We start from the raw sequence: 17,179 nt of genomic DNA, 5'->3' as shown, positions 1-17,179 counted from the left end.
CTCCAGTATGGCTGGTGGTGCGGCGGGGCTTGTGGCCGGTGGCGGGCTGGGCTCCGCGGAGGAGCCGCGCTCGGGGTTTGGAAGTCGGCGGCGCGGCAGCGGGGAGTCGGAGAGATCTGTGGCGCCAGGACGGGCTTCCCCGGTGCTGCTGGGTGCCGGCGGGACCGGCCGTGTAGGTCCTCTGGCGGGACGGGGCGTGAGGAGCGGCTCGAGGGAGAGGGAAACTTTCTCCCGGATCTCCTAAGCTTGTCCGGTTTTTTTTATCCCTTATGATCTTAGTTGATCTTAGAAAAGCTGTACCTTCTCCCTGCAAATGTCACCTCGTATCCTCACACTGTCTCAGCAACAACATTATCTCTTTGACTGCCAGTTTGTGATGAAGGGTTCGCGCTTTCTCTGCAGCCGTGGTGGCCGTGTCTCCCGAGATCTTATAACCAGCAGAAACTCGTCCCATTCATAATCTTTAAATTTGTATTGCTCGCTCAAGAATACACGTAGCGATGATTTGAAGCTTTGCCTCTTGAGGGCGTTTCATGAAAACTGAAACTCCAGGCTGAAAAGATATGTCATGAGCTGTGAAAATACTGGGCTGCTGTTTCTGCAGAATTCCCAAATGGTGCTGAATGGTTGTGTTTAATAGTCCCTTTATCCTTTATTCAAGCTGCTGTTACTCTGGATTTTTTTGTTTGCTGGCATATTTTCTGCTCTGACTGCTTAATGTTAATGAAAGACTTCACAGAGTTGGGATATGTCTGTGGGCTATCCAGAAATGGGATCACAACTTTATTTCTAGAAACTAGTTATTGTAAAGCTATTTTGTATATACCCATGCCAGTTAACAATTAGATTAGAATGTTTAATAGAACACTGTGTAAATTAATAATTTGGATCAGTCTAATCTTTGGTGTATCTGGCCTTGTTTTTATTGTAACTTCATTATGCTGTTCTCCCTGCAACATGACCACGTGCATGGACATGTGAACTAGCTCGTTCAAAACAAGTTTGTTTCTACTTGAACTGTGGTTGCACCTTTTAATTACCCTTTAGACATACCCGTGGGCACAGGGAAAAGGAAGAGTAGCTTGAGGCATGGTAGGATAAGGTGACATTCGAGGTAGTGGTTTTTCTCAGAATGGGTTCCCTTGTCAAAATCTTTCAAATAGATGCAATGATGCTTCACTTCCAAGAAACATGGCTGTTCTGGGGGCTTGGGATTTTTCCCCCCTCTCTCTACAACTTCTGAACTGAATCTTTGTCACATCCCATTTCTCATTCCAACACCGTACCGGGATATTTACTGTTTTTCTCTCAGTGTGCAATCCATTGATTTTTTTTTTTTCTGATGTTCTCTGTGTTGATGTCTTCAGTACTGGCTTGCAGATGTGGTCCTGTGTATTCAGCTGAGTGCTGGTTCCTGGAGAAGTCATAGTTTAGTCCATTTAGAAAGGGAAAGGCAGCAACAGCCCACGTCAGCAGCGCTTGCCAAAGACACTATGAGAACTAAAAGTACTACAGTCAGATCTTGTAGCAGCTTCAGAAAAGTTCTTTATAGAGACTTTTAAGCATAAATGTTTATTTAAGCAGATTGTTTAATAGTCTTATTTCAACTTCAGTGTTTCAATACAGTGCTCTTCTCTGTTGAATAAGCTAAAATGAACAGAACGGTACATTTTGTTTTAGACTGTCCTGTATCTAGCAGGCTTGCTTTGATATCTTTGTTTATCTCTTTCTCCATGAGATTGTGGAGTTTTTCTTCTGAAGTGTTTTACAAGTCATGGAGGGGGCAAAATGAGGAGCTTAACTGATATCCTTAGGAACGCAAAAGGAAACTATACCTTGAAAGGCAATAGTAAAGAAGTTGCTAGGTTGGAAAACATAACTTTGTGGCAAGAGGTTAAGATGTTAATGGGTATAAAACAGTGCCCTCCAGAAAACTGGAAAACAAGTCTATTTGGAAAAGCATAAAATACAGATTAAAAAAGCGATGTGAACTAGAGTTAGGGATTTTAATGTAAATTGGAAACATAAGGGGAAATAGAAGAGCAGTAGCAAATACCTACACTTAATGGGTTCGTTTACATGCCTCTGAAGGCCAAAGGGAATAGGGGCGTGAGTGTGCCTAGTAGGCTGATGTTAAAGCCTATGTTAAAGGGATTACTCACTTGATGTTAAAGGAATTAGTCACTTGATGAAATGTTGTGAGTGGCTGAAATACCTAACCGGGAGGTTCTGGAATGATGTAATGAACAAGCAAGTTAGAAAGCCGAGATCACCTCTTTTTTCAGAGAACAAGAGTGGAAGTTGAACTGCTATGAAAATTATCCGGCTTCATACTATGGGGCTAAAGCCTAATGGAAATCCTTATTTAAATAATATAATAATACTAATGAAAAAATGTTGATGTAAATTGCAGAGATAAGGGGCAGCAATACGATAGCAAGTCAGGGTTTTTTCCTGCTCTGAAGAAAAAAATCCATCCTTGGTCTGCTACAGTTTTTGAATTGTGTCAAGCAAGTAGTGGATTAAACTGCTTGTGTTCCAAGAACAAATGTGGGGTTTTCAAGGCACAAAATGCCAGCAGTAGGATGCAAGGCCCATAGAAATATCAGTACTTTAAAATTATTTTGAAGAAGGTAGGGAAACTCTGGAAAACCAGCAAAAATAAGTTTAAACAAAACACTCAGTAAAAACCTCTGCTAAATATAAAATCTGTAGAACAATAGGGCTGCAAATTATATTGTGCCACCTCATGAACGTCTTGAACTGCATTAAACATTGTGCAGGCTTAATAATTCATTATGAGGATAAAAAGTAGAGGTAGTCTAAGGCAGGTGACAAGACAGTAGATTACCTTTCACCATAACTGTTTTAAGAAGGATGTTAGTAGTAGAGGCATATTAAAAAGTGGTAGGAAGTTATGGTAGGTTGGACATTGCATTATCACTTCTGTTGATCCATTCATGTAAGACAGGAGTAAATGGAGTTTAGTGACATAGAAGAAATTTTAAGTTGGGATAAAGTGGATACTTTCTTGAAACGTAATTAGTGCTTAGTGTCATGAGGAGGCAGAAGCTAAAAAGCATTAGAATTGAAAGAAATATGACTGTGTTCCTGGATGTATATAGGGAGTAATAGACCCTGAGTTTTCAGAGTATACCGTAAGACTTAAGATTTAGCTAGTCACCAGCTGCTGAAAGCTTCCTTATGATGTAATTATTTTCTCTTTTTCTATTTTTATTTGATAGTTCAGACTGCTTGCCAGGCTCAGCAGGAGGATTCATATGTTCAGTGATAAACTAACCAGTTTGACACACAGATCTTTATTTTATTTTTTTACAATCTGAGCATAAAGTTGAGATTATACTTAAGTGATATGCTGGTTTTAGAAATAAGTATCCTTTGGCTAAAGATCCTGAATATATTTATCTCCAAAGAAGGTATTGTAAGCCTACCAAATCTATTGCTAAGGTTATACTTAGAAGACAATTCACTTGTTGATATATGGAAATGTAATTTTGGCAAACGAACTACCTTTTGGTGGCACGCAATCTAAGTAAAGTCAGATAATAATGTTGTGATTAGTGTTAGATTGTTCTAATGTGTGTTTTGTCTGAAGCAGGATGAGACTGCCTCTTAAAAGATGCTGGACTCCTTTGTGTAGCTTCCACATGGTGACCTCTTTAACTGCCTATGTTTTCTTGTTTTACCTCTTTTTTTTTTTTTTCTTTTTTCTTTTGTATTGTGAAATGCTCAGAAAGGAAAAGAGTTGTTTTTGTGAATGTGCTGTGTTGGATTCCAGAGCTTTTGGTAGGAGGGGTACTAGGTGTAAATGGGGTGGGGGAGGCAGAGTGAGTGTCATCAAGCTTTAAAGTTCTTGCGGTTTTTGGCTTGATGTGGCAGATACATCAGTATTATGTGACTCTCTTGGTTGCTGATGCCTAAAGCTAGTATGAAGTCAGTTGCATTTTGACTTGCTGTTATTTTGTGCTTTTGCACACATATCTTTATAATGCTGAGTCACAGAGACCAGTAAGTTTGTTGAAGGCAAATTTGTCATCGGGGAGGCATGAGGTAGGTTTGGTTTCAGTGCCTTCTGGCATTCACAACTCCAAACAAAAGTTGCTTGAAACTACGAAGTCAACTTAATTAATATTTAGGGTTTTTTTAACCTAATTTTTTTAAAGTGTCTGGGATTTCTTATTTTCATGATATGAAATGCTGAAAGTTGCACTCTCATTCTCTTGTAAAGAATGTTTAGGGTATGTTAGGATGTTAGAAATGTTAGGATGATTTTTTTTCCTGACAGATGATGATTGTCGAATGACAGAGAGAACTGTTGTTTTTCAAATGATCCGAATTTTAGGTATGACCTTACAAAACATACATTGTGGGCCAGGTCATTCTGTAAGCGCAGGGAAGATGTGCTGTAATCATAGTCAAAATACAAATTAATCTCTGCTTTAAAAGAAAACCAGATTACATTTTAGGTTGGCACACAGGAGTGATTGCTTCTCTTATTTTGTGTAGCTGGACGCATTAAAGTGAAGTAATTATTTTTAATGTTGGTGTAATCTTGTGTGTCTGAAAAGTTTTTAATTCCCCATCACTAGCTGCTTTGTTTTACGACGCGTGGGAACTTTGGGTTTCAGGTTGATTGTGGACTGTGGGGTTATAGAAATCAGGGTAGTTTTGTTTTGTTTTCATTTAAACAGATTTACTGCACTGCAATGACTTTGAATGCAGTAAAGGAATTTTGTGTTTGTAACTCAAATGAGAAAGGCTCAGTTAATTAATTTGTTTTCCTTTTAAGTTGACCTGGCATTGAGAGTTGGTGTTTTTTTGCACTCTTGCTCAAGTTAAAAGCTTTATGGAACTTTGAAAGATATATCTCAAGTCAAAACGGACCTTTAAAAAATGAAACTCAAAACCATCTTGGAAATACCTAGGCGATAGTGAATGTATAGTGAAGTGCTAGATATACAGTGTATGTGTATAATCTTTTATTGATTTTTATTGCCCCCCCTGCCCCCACACCGCATTTAGTAAAACTATTTTCCAATAAACCTTGTAAATGCATCGCTACTTAATCTTTTCAGTGATGTTTCTTTAAAGAAGATGAGATCACACTGTTGAAATGTGACATCCCTACAAACCTGACATGGGGTGTCCTCAGCATTATTCAGATAATGCAGTCTGTTTTCTTTTCTCCCTTTTGTTTGCTTTTAAGCAGGTCTTTTATATTAGAAAAAACAGTCAATATTGAACTTTTTAATTAGTCTATATTTTCATGTTCCGTATTGTGTAAAATTTTATATCTTTTCGGGCCTTGTATTAATTGTCGTAAGTTTTAAGATTGGCTTCGTTTTGGGCAAGTAGAAGTCCAGCTTGCCAAATGGCTAAAGAACTAGAACATACTGAATTTGCCATAGATTAAGTGTATTAATACTTGCTTTGCTATTTCACATATTTATAAAGGTGCTAGAACAGAAACAATTGTCAACTAAGGCTTACTAATGGGCATGGAAAAAAACCTGAGACTAGGAAGCCCGCATAAGAAAGCGGATTTGAAAGATACAGAGCTGGGCAGCAATTCCGTGAAGAAGTTCCCTTGCTACTTCCAGTTTTTGACAGAAGGTTCCTATAAGTCTGAACCCTGCTTCAAGACTGTATGTGCTCTCTGTTTCAGCTACGAATGATATATTCCGTTTGAAGCTCCTCTAATTTGCCGGCCTTTTGGATGGCAGAAGGTGGTGGTTCTGTTTCTTCTCTGTCATTCTTGTGTGATGGTTGCCCTAGGAGCGTGGGTCCCTGCTCTTCTGCATAAATCGAAGTCTCTCATTCCTGCTAGTGAATAGCACTGGTGCCTGCTACTGCAGCTTTGACCAGCCATAGAAAATTAAATTCACACGATTGTTTTGTTTCCTTGTTAGTGCTAAGTTTTGATATATCATCAGCAAAACTTACTTTTCAGGTCTTTACAAATACTGTAACTGTTAATTTTGTAGTGCTAATGAGGCATGTTTCCCAATCTCATTTTACTGGTAGAGAAAACTAAGCAAAGGTTTTAGAAATTGGCTGTGTTGTGCTTGAACATTTTGTAGTTGAGATGGTTAAATGTCCTTTCCTCTAGATGTCCTGAGCTTTACAAGAGTCTGAAGACATTGGAAATCAGGAAGTTAACACCCTTGTCCCTCAGGTGATATGCATGTTTCTACTGATGGACATTCCCATAGACCCCTATAATCCAGTATGCTTTGTCAGATAATTTTGCAAATCTGATTGATCCAGTTTTTCAAACAACAGGAGGTGGCAGTGAAGTCAGTCTGCTGATTTTCTGTATTTTCTTTTTTCCTCGGATAACCCTGTCAACAGTGTAGAGATTCAGTGGATGTGTTTTCATCTCTCTAGGATGATGGCAGATGTTGCTCTAGAAGTTTTTTCCAGGGAAATAATGTTAATCCCAGGTGATATTTTTATCATTCTACATCATATATTATTCATGGTTTTATTATGAGGACCTTTCATGGTCTGTCACCTCTGAGAAAGCTGACGGTTTGTTTCTTTGCACAGGATTTAAATAACTCTGTTAGCATCCTGAACCTGTTGCCTTAAAAATGTCAAAAAGCAATTTAGGACTTTCCAAAATCTATACTTCATGGGGAAAGAACCAAACGCATTTGTGGTCAAAATGCTGGATTTGTAGGGAGGGTGTTTATGAGAGAAATGAATGACCAAGTGCTGCTTTCAGGGTAGTTTTTAAATCCTATGGGTTTTCTGGTCTCTCACTGAGTGTCAGAAGATGATGTATGTTGTAATCAGAGGTAAATGGGTTGCTCAAACATCTGCCCAGGCTGTGCTGTACATATTTGGCATGATGTCAAGAACCATGATTGTGAGGAGACTTTAAGAGGAGGTCTGTAGTTCTATGACAGAGCCAACAAACAAACAAAAATCTCCTTGTAAGTAAAGGCTTTGTAGTGCAGCTGAACCATTTCTTACCTTGAATAATTCCAGCTTCTCTCCCTGCTAGGAATTCTGTCTTGACAGTGCTGTTTCCGACACAAGCTGTCCTTTCAGGGCTGAAAGTGCCTCTGTTGTCTTTTCACTGTCTCTCTGGTAGCAATCTAAAGGAGACATGGCAGTTTGACAGTACAGTAGAGCTCACAAGTATTCCTCCAGTGAGTCCTTTTCCTTCTGACAACTGCCTCAGTTAGGAGATGTTGACTGGTAGTACGTCAGATCATGGATCTTCAAGCTAACTTTATCCCTTACACCATTTCTCTTCAAACTCTTTGTCCGCCTTCATTTTTCAAGTCTTCCTCTTCTGATATATTTCCATTGGAAGGTAGAATTTCTTGTACAGGTCTATGCTTCTGAAAGACCATTTTTTTTTCTTCCTCTTCCCACCCATTCCAAAGAAGGAAACTTTGTTTCTAACAGTCTTTAGTATCATCTGTGTATATGGTAATCTTCGTCTCAGTCATCTTGGTCATATATACCATTATGCACGTCTTGATTTGTAAGGCCTTTATTTTTACATCTGTATACCTCTGCCACGTGGAATATCCAAGAGGCTTTGTCATGTGGCATTCCTTCTAGCAAAGCCCTGAAGGCTAGTGACAGTGATATCTGATTTAAGAAGGCAGGGAGTTCATTTTTGTTCTTATCTTGATGATTGCTTGGGACAAGGTAGGTCATCACAGTAAGTGACTGCGTTTCCCAGAGCCTCTGAATTTCTTTGACTTGAAGAGCAAGGAGAAATGCAGTACTTTTCCTGTCTCTTAAAATTGTCTGCTTAGAACGCATCCACGTTTGATAGGGTACCTGTCTTGATCAGCAAAAAATTAGGGGATCATCATTTCCTTAGTGAAATGCAGACATTCAGGAATAAATGATGTTTTTAATTTCACTAAAATTTGTTTTTTCATGGCAGCCCAGTTGAGGAGGAGAAAGTGTCATATGAGTTTTGAATAATGCTGCACAAAACCCCAAAGAATACACCATGAACACTCCTTACCGGGTCGCCAGAGGTTTTTATCTATGGACAGAAGCATCAAAAAATGTTGAAAATACTGTGCTATCTTTAGGAAAGAAAAGATGAGTAGAACATTTCCATGACAACCACCACAGATTTTTACCAGAAGTAGCATTAATTTTGATAGCGCAGAGAAGGTTCAGGGTTTACTATTTGCTGTGACGAAATTACCATGGGTGAATTTAAAGGGACCATTGAAAGATTTTCAGTTAAGCCACAACAAAGCTGCTGAAGACAAGTGAGAGGCAATTTGAAGTTGTTTTGCCTCTGTTGTTTAGTCTGGGGGAAAGGCTAACATCCTGAAAAATGGAAAAGAAGATTTATAGAAAATGGTCCTTGGATGACTGTAATAACTAACGCAGGATTATTTTATTTTCAGTCTTAAAATTACTTGTGTGCTCACACTGAGTAGGTCTAAAGACGCTAGCAGTGGATGTGGGCTAGATGAAATCCTTCATGTGGTCATTGAATTTTTCGCTAGTAGTTGGGGAACCACTACAAGAATGATGAAGTAAGAATTTATTTTAGGAGATGTTGAGGATATTACAAAAGTTGCTTTTAGAAAATAACTTTGGATTTAATAGTTATGCAGGTTAGATAGCCACATGTCCACTTTATATACCTGCCTATGTGTTGGGATTTTGTTTATTTACTACCAGTGAGGGACTGCTATGAAATAAATTATTGAACTCGTTACTAGTTGAATTTGGTAACTACTCAAAAGTGAAGGGAGCTTAGTTTTTTTTTTCTACATTTTATAGAAGAAACTTTGTCTTCCTAGCCATTTATTTGTTAATAGGAATTTGTAGGAAGGCTTTACTCCCTGGGTACACAATACACTATTTTGAAAAGATCTTAAGTGTACTGATACTCAGAAAATAGAAGAGGAGGGTTTGTCACCGAAGTGAGCTGTCTTGAAAGTCAGAAATGAGCATAGCCAAAGGTTACAGCTAAAGCTTGTAAAGGGTGTCATAAGTAGAAGATAGTTCTTAAGTTATAAAAATAAAGAGAATGAGAAAAATGGGAAGGGTTGAGGCAGTCAGTTAATTCAAATAAAAAACTGGTAAATGTTTTGCCTGTATTTTCATAATGGGAGAGGGCAAATAGAGCTCTGAGAGGGAATTGAAAATCCTTTCAATTTTGCTTTTGACTTTAAGGAAACAAATTCATATGCACATTAGGAGATGAGGGGAACCTAGGTAAGTAAGTACAATAAGGAAGAATGCGCTAAGGAAACTTGCTGATGATGAAGTTGGATGGTGTCATTGATGTTTAGAAACATTGGAACATCATCATATGGAGGGGTCTACATAGTAGAAATGAGGTGAAATTGTGTAATAAGAAATAAAGATGCTCACTGTCAAGGATTTCTTTAAGAACTTGCAGGGATTGAAAGTGGAGGTGTGAAATGATCACAGGAGCTACTGAAGTCCTGCAATCCCAAATAAAAGCAAAATATAATTTTGATAAGTTAGAGAAGATATGTTCCAGATAAAAATGGAGAATTTATTAATAAGTCATGGATGGCCTAAGATCTTATCTGAGCTGTTGTGTATGCCTGTGTTTATTCATGTTCAAGGGCAGATTGATTAGAGTGGCTGCAAAGCTCTTTTCCCATTATGTGTGTCCTTTTAGTTTGTGGTTGTCCATCTGGTGTTTGAGTTAATTTTCTTAATTCTAAAGTATATAAAATATTTTTTCAAAATGTTTTAGAAACAACAACAAAAAAAGTACTCTGAGTATTTGTTAGCCCGATCTTCTTTTTACAGTTAAAATCCAGGGCTTCCCCAAATATTTTGTATGTTTAATATACAGGTAGAATCATAGAACCATAGAATGTGTGGGGTTAGAAGGGACCTTTAAAGGTCATCTAGTCCAACCCCCCTGCAGTAAGCAGGGACATCTTCAACTAGATCAGGTTGCTCAGAGCCTCATCAAGCCTGGCCTTGAATGTCTCCAGGGATGGGGCCTCCACCACCTCTCTGGGAAACCTGTTCCAGTGTCTCACCACCCTCATTGTAAAGAACTTCTTCCTAATGTCTAATCTTAACCTACCCTGCTCTAGTTTAAAGCCATTGCCCCTCATCCTATCGCTGCTACAGGTTAGCAGTCACTTAAACTGAAAGCGGGAAGAAAATGTTATTGCCAAGCATATTGCAAGAAACGTGAACACTTTAAGCTGAGACACTTAAACACAGTAGGAAAAGAGTCTCTAAGCTGTTAAGAATGATACAGGGAACTTCTGGCATTCTGAGGTTTATCTTTTTGTAGGACCTTTATTTTTAAAAAAGCCATTTTAGGAAGAGCCTTTAGAGCAGAATTAAGAGGCTGAATTACTGTATGCTCAGGTTTTTCTGTTGCATTCAGTGCAATCTGTGACTGATCTTGAATACAGTAGTTTTATGTCCCTTAACAGCTTTTTAAATCTGAGTTGGCAGAATACAGTAACGCTTGAAGTGATGCGCGAAATGTCTTCTGTGAAAGTCAGTTCTGATTATCAGAATTGGCGGCAACTTAAAAAGAGGCTCTAATAAGAAGCACATTTGGGTATCCTCTTTTTTTTTTTAATCTCTTAAAACTCTTCGTGCTAACTGAAAGAAGAGGAGGTTATAGTAGACTCGATTATACATTTGATGTGTTTTAAATAGGAAACCTAAGCTGTGGAGACTCTGTATACACTTGTGTTGCTCCATTTTAAAGTAAAAAGTGCACAGGAGATCATTTATCGCCTGGTGATTCTGAGCTTATGGAATTTGAGGTAGGTAGCATATTTCATACAAGACATTAGGACATTTGAAAGAAATGTTTAAAAGTCCTGTAGAGTAACTTTTTGTATACCGTAGTTTCCTAAATTTTGTATTACAGAGTCGCAGATATTTGCAACATATTGGACATTCTGCATCTGTGTGAAGATGCATGGAAATACTGAGATGTTTAGAATTTGGTTCTCAACCTTTTTCGGATTTAAAGGGGGGATGCAAGGGAAGAAGTAGCAGCAGAATGGAGCACTAAGAGTAGAGACGTGGTCCATAGTCCACTGATTTACGGGGCAGTGTGTGTCTTTCCATACAGTTTTGTAGCTATTGGTTTATTCGAAGTAACTTCAAAGTGCAGCATTGTACATGTGAAAATCATCATGGGTAGATAAAAATGCTCATCAACTGAGTTACGTAAGACAGTACTGGGAAATCATAGACTGAAAAAAAGGCCCTCTGTATAAACAGTGGCAGGATTAGAGGCTGGGGGTGGGGAGGAGGGGAAGAGTAGCACTGCTTTCTTTGCAGGAGTGAGCATTTTTGGTGGTTAAACCATCCTCACCTAAAATTTCTCGGTCCCTTTCATTTTTCTTGTAGGTCTTGTCTGGATAGAAGGAACACAGGGTTGTGTTGAATTAACTTAAAATGTGGATTTGGAGTGCAAAAAAGTCCCTGTATTGACTTGCAAAGTGAATTAAGCTAAAAAGCAGCCTGAGACCCATTCACTCGAAAGTGAAGACAGGGAAATATAATTAGTTTTGATAATTCCCTGTGTGGAGAAATGTGAAGATTTATTAGTGCAGCTTTCTTTTTTAGCCCACCCTGTGTCCTCTGCCTTACAGATCTCAATTCTTTTTTAATAAAATATTTAACTTATTCATGCCTTGCAGTTTCAGAGAGTAAAATAAATGTTTGTTAATCTGATGCGAACAACTGTCATATTGAAGTGACAATTCTGTGAAATTTTGCTTTACACTTTCCAAATTATTGGAAGTTAGGTGATGGGATATAGGGGGACAGTGGCTGTAAGTGCATGGCTACAGAGATTAAGAGGTGGAGACAGAATATAAAATGATGTGTTGTTGAAGAATAGCTGTTTTCTGACTTCTCTTTTTAATTGCATTGTAAAGGAATCATGACGACCTCAGGAAAAGAGAATTTCCGACTGAAGAGCTACAAGAACAAATCTCTAAACCCTGATGAGATGCGTCGCAGGCGGGAGGAAGAGGGTCTTCAGCTACGGAAGCAAAAGAGAGAGGAACAGGTACTGTATACATTTGCGATAGCTGTGTTCAGTCCTGAAACAGTCTTGTCTTGCAGTATCTCTACCTCTTTGCTTCTCCCAAGCCGCTTCTTAGCTGTTCCTGCACTGCCAGATTCATACGTAGTCTGAAATCAGAGTCACTTGCAGACGTTACTGCCTCTTCTGCAAGCAGTACAAAACTTAGACTGAGTGCTCCTCATTCACTTAAGTGCAAGATTGGCCAGAGCAGCTTAAAGATGATTTGAACAAAGCTGTCTGACTTTGCACTGAAGGTGATTGATGTTTGGGGTTTTTTTTGTTGTGTTTTTTTTTTTTTCCTGCTACCTGAGTTGTGGTGGCGCTAATTTCTGTTCAAAGAGTGGCAAGCTTGGGTGAAATGGAAGGAAACATTGCACCTAGAGTAGGGGGAAAAGAAAGTCTGACCAAGTCCTTGTAAGTTGAAGTAATGATTTTCTTGAAGGAAGAAATAATTTGTTGACTTGATTATTCTCAGTTTTCTGTCTTTAAGCTTCAATTCATTTATGAATTTGCAAAAGTTCATGCTATGTTTATGCCCATAAGGGTGGTACCTTGAGGAGTGGATTTAGTATATGTTGTAAGCAAAAGATTGAGAAAAATGCTTGGAAATGTAGCTTCTCTACCTGCTCATGTCTCCCTACTTTTACTACTTCATTCACATTGCAAAGTGACAGGTGCTCTGCAAGGTTAATCAGGAAACAGCAGCAGTGATAGGACATGATAAAAAACATCTTCAGATAAAACCAGGTAGCACTGAGCAGTTCTTCCTTTTGTTCTTGTGTTCATTGGAAGCTTTAAGGGATTGGTTCAATTTCAAAGAAAGTTATAACGAAGCCTTTTTCATCCATGTTGAGGTTTCTGGAGTTAGAATGCAGATAGTAATGTGCTTGTTTTTGGAAGTCTGTAATCTGTTCTGTTTAATATTTTTATTCACAGCATCAGTACCAGATGCTTTCAAGGAAAGTCAGGGGAGAGTTCTGAGAGGGAATTGCAATACTTCTTGTTGATTTTGCTCAGTACCTATGGGTAGCATTTCCAGACTACTGGCAGCACAGAATGTTGTTGGTCTTATTTGTAAAGCTGTTACTAAATTAGGAAAATGCTGAGTCATTTTCTGTCTTATATGTGCATCTGTCCTCCCTTGGATCTGATTACTACAGGTTGGCTAAATAAAGTGAGTGGCCGTATTTCCTTCTGTTAACGAAAATTGTTAGTCTGAACTGGACTAACAGTGAAATAAAAGTGGAACTGCAAGACAGTCTGTAGCTCTGCAATTTCAGACCTTTTGCAGGTTCTTCTCTTTTATGTATTTGGCATATTATGACATAGGTCATGGAAGTTTGTTTAAATTTCTGGGGATTTTTAGTTGGTGGGTTTTTTTAAAAAAAAAAAACAAAGCTGAAAAACCCCATAAAAACAACCTCAAGCCTCGGAATTCACATAACTTGCCAATGTATAAATTTTGGTTTAAGATTGTATTTGAGCACATGTCTGTTGAGCTTGAGTGGGCACATCATACATTAGGTTAGAAGGAATAGCATTCCGCAAGGATGCCTATCACTGATTGGTATAGACTTAGCGGTTTTGCATACTGTTTCCTCCCCGTCTTCTCTGGATGGATCTTGCCTGTCTGCAGTAGTGCAAATCTGACACAGCTCAGTGCTGGAGTCTTGTTTAGAGAACTCAGCAGGCCAGGCAGCACCACCAAACCTATCTGATTATTGCTCATGTTTCTTCCAATGAGACAACTGGATTAAGGGGAGAAGCTGCAGCCTCTCCAGCTCTCCTCATGACATCTGAAACTGGGTACCTTCTCTAAGTGGTAGCAACCAAATTCTGTTCATCTCAGTATAATTTCATTAGACCAATCCCATCTGATCATCCTCCAAAGTCCTCTCTTTGCCATAGTAACTCAATTATCCTAGTCTCTGCAGGTTTCTACAAAGGTCTGTTATATACAGCAATTTTTCAGATCTTTGAGCCCCAGCATCCTCTGCTGCTCAGTTGTAAGAAAGCAACTGACTGAAAACTAGAGGTAGTTCTAGATGGAGGGGGACGGTGAAGAAGAGAAGAGAATATCAGTGCGGATTTTCCAGAAATGTTGGGGACCAGTATTCTGGCTTGTTGCTGTTTTCATTTACTCCATGACTAAACTTCCTCCGTGTGCTTTCAGGAGGAGTTTTGTAGCCAGTATACTAGCTTCTTGCAGGTGATAGCATATGCCATTTTTATTGCAGCCTAACATGACGTGCTGTGTATATATTGGCTACATAACATATATTAAATACTTTCTTTCTTTAGTTGTTTAAACGCCGAAATGTTGCAACGGCTGAGGAAGAAGCGGAGGAGGAAGTGATGTCAGATGGTGGCTTCCATGAGGCTCAGATGAACAACATGGAGATGACTTCTGTAAGTGATGAGAAAGGAATACAGTGTTTGTTGAAACTGAGCAGGCCTGTCACGCAGTGACTTGAGGAGAGTGGAATTCCAGAAAAATGTGAAAAAAGGCATTCGAAGAACTTATGGACAGCTCTTAAATACCTGTCTCAGTGAGCTGCCCTGAAACAGAGTACTTGAGAGAGAAATGTTATGGATTGAGTGAGTGGTTGCTCGATGGATATGCTTTCAAGAAAATTAAATAAAATATTATTCTTCCAGGCAGGCTGATTACTTCCTGGTTTTGATGTTCACCATAACGGGTGATTTTTATCAACTGTTGCTCAAAGTTGTTGGGCTTTTTTTAATCTGAAATTCATAATGCTTGAAACATGAAAATACAAACCAGGCAACGTGCTATTGCAATTTACAAAGTAAAAAAGGGACTGGGTGGAAATCTCTGTTAGCAGACTTCCAAGTGATACAATTTTTAGCCAGGGTGTTGGAAACACAGCTAGATCTAGCTAATCTAACTGCACGTGTCCTTGAACTCCATTCCAAGCTGGAATTTCATCCTACAGAAAAACTTTTTAGTGGAAATTAGGTTTTTCCATTTTTCTCCCTGTTTCTTTACCACAGTTCTCTCCCTGGAAAGAAAACGCAGTCCTCATTTAAAGTCTGACCACTGATCTTCACACTTGTGCCTATATTTCAAAGTACACAAATGATGTTCTCATAGAAATCAGGCTGGGTTTGGTCTCTGTTGGTGGTTGTACCTTCCTTGAAATAACTGAGAAATGCCTATAAACAGTGTGGTAGATCAATAATAGAATATATTGTTTTACTCTTTAAGATAGTTTTTTAACATCAGACAAGTCCTAAATCCCATTTAGTCTTTTGTGTGAAAGCTTATATGAAATGAATAGATGGTTAAAAAGTAAGGCAAGGAGCCTATCTAATTTAGATAGGTACTACCATTATACAGTGTACTATTTTAGATACCATTAATTTCAGGGTCTTAAAAGTTGGAGCTGTTAGACAGCTGTTACAGACAAAGCTTAAGTACTTTCAGCACTGTCATCCGTCTCCCTATCTATCTAAGGGTTTGGATCAGATCTATCTAATGATTTAGAGCAGAAGTAGAAGGAAGAAAATTTGACTTTTCTTATGCATCTTTACATGAATTTACATGTGTGATGAACAGAATGTCAGATTTTGCCTGGCATAAGAAAAGTCGCTGATTTAATTTAGGTGTATTAGTGGAAACCGTCAGTCTTATGGAAATTTAGTACTCTATTTGATTATGATGACAAGCATTAGGTTTGTCAACTCTTCTGAAAATGTCAGGTCCTGTACGTTTTGGTGTAAGAGAATGGCTCAAAATGTACACGTTGTAGAAATCTAAACAATAGCATAATCAAAGTGGTGTTCTTGCATAACAGTAATTGGTATTCCAATTTAAACTACCTTTTGTTGAAGCTGACAATTTTACATTTATTTTAAAGGAAAGAAGAGGGGGGGGGAAAAAAGGGGAGAAAATACCACTGAGAAGTTCTGAAGAGTAATTTTCTTGACATAGTTTAAGCAAAATTTGATTTTTGGCTTCCAGAGAAGAACGATGGTGCTTAGGTAGATGTACATGTATGATGACTCATTTGTTGTCCATACTGGTCTTATCCACGTGTTTAGTCAATAAGAGATAAATTTAATAACAGTTCAGCAAATGTATCCTTTTTGCCACTAATCCCAGACTTTCTTTTTCCTCTTGCTTTCTGTTACTCTCATTCTGTCTCCTCCACTTGAATCCTAGAGTGCAGTCATCACCTCCGATATGATTGAGATGATTTTCTCCAATAGTCCAGAACAGCAGCTTTCAGCCACCCAGAAATTCCGAAAGCTTCTTTCTAAAGGTAAGGAGCTGAAATTACTTGGAGAAAAATGTAGAAGTGTCCCTGGCATATGTTTTTTCTTTGACAGCAATAAAGATTGAGTTTCATACAGAAATTTCTGAATGAAGCTCTGTTTTGCAAAACGTCAGCTAGCTGTATGTAATAGTCACTTCCATTCTTGAAATCCGTAGAACTACTAAGTGATACAGCTGCAATGTCTGTTCTGTAATGTAAGTTTAAATATTGTAGGCAGTGTCTCTATGGCTCAAGTATGCTGATTTACAGAAGTTGAGCTCTGCATGTGCGTACGCCGGAGTGACTTCACAGGACTGCTGCTGTGAAATTGTTCTGTCTAAATTACTGGGTGCATTTGTGTTTTGAATCGTGTTACCTCAAAATTCAAGCGGGAGTCGTTTTATGGTGACAGATATGAATCCATTGCCTTTAGTAAAGGTAAATCAGTGTTGTAGAAAAAGAACACACTCTCAGGAAAGAGGAGTTGGTATGTCATTGGATATTATTTTGGTGCAGTAATTTGAGAATTTCCCTACAAAGAAATTAATGTATCTAACTTTGCTTTTTATTTTAAATAGAACCAAATCCCCCAATAGATGAAGTCATAAGCACACCAGGAGTGGTGGCCAGGTTTGTGGAGTTCCTCAAACGAAAAGAAAACTGTACATTACAGGTATACAAATATAAATATATTTATCTTCCTATATTATGAAGGCATTTGGTGATGCAAATTAGGTAGAAAAAAAATCAGTGGCTTGCTTCATTAGTTGTACTCCTCTCTTTTCCTTTGCTAGGATAAAAAAGCTATTTTACCTTCAGGGTTTGT

At 38.4% G+C, this 17,179-nt stretch overlaps 1 protein-coding gene across 1 annotated transcript in view; it reads left to right on the top strand.

The window, feature by feature from the left end:
- KPNA1 (karyopherin subunit alpha 1) overlaps positions 1 to 17,179 on the top strand; it is a 54,010-nt gene that overhangs the window by 563 nt on the left and 36,268 nt on the right. The window contains exons 2-5 of the mRNA XM_054188700.1: positions 11,922 to 12,055; positions 14,375 to 14,482; positions 16,260 to 16,359; positions 16,932 to 17,026. Coding sequence (XP_054044675.1) covers positions 11,927 to 12,055; positions 14,375 to 14,482; positions 16,260 to 16,359; positions 16,932 to 17,026 — 432 coding nt within the window. The 5' untranslated portion in view covers positions 11,922 to 11,926. The remainder of the gene's footprint in view (positions 1 to 11,921; positions 12,056 to 14,374; positions 14,483 to 16,259; positions 16,360 to 16,931; positions 17,027 to 17,179) is intronic.

This window comes from Rissa tridactyla, chromosome 1 (assembly GCF_028500815.1).
Source record: "Rissa tridactyla isolate bRisTri1 chromosome 1, bRisTri1.patW.cur.20221130, whole genome shotgun sequence".
Taxonomy (NCBI): domain Eukaryota; kingdom Metazoa; phylum Chordata; class Aves; order Charadriiformes; family Laridae; genus Rissa; species Rissa tridactyla.
Note: the sequence above shows the minus strand (reverse complement) of the source record. Positions and strands in the feature narration are given on the sequence as shown.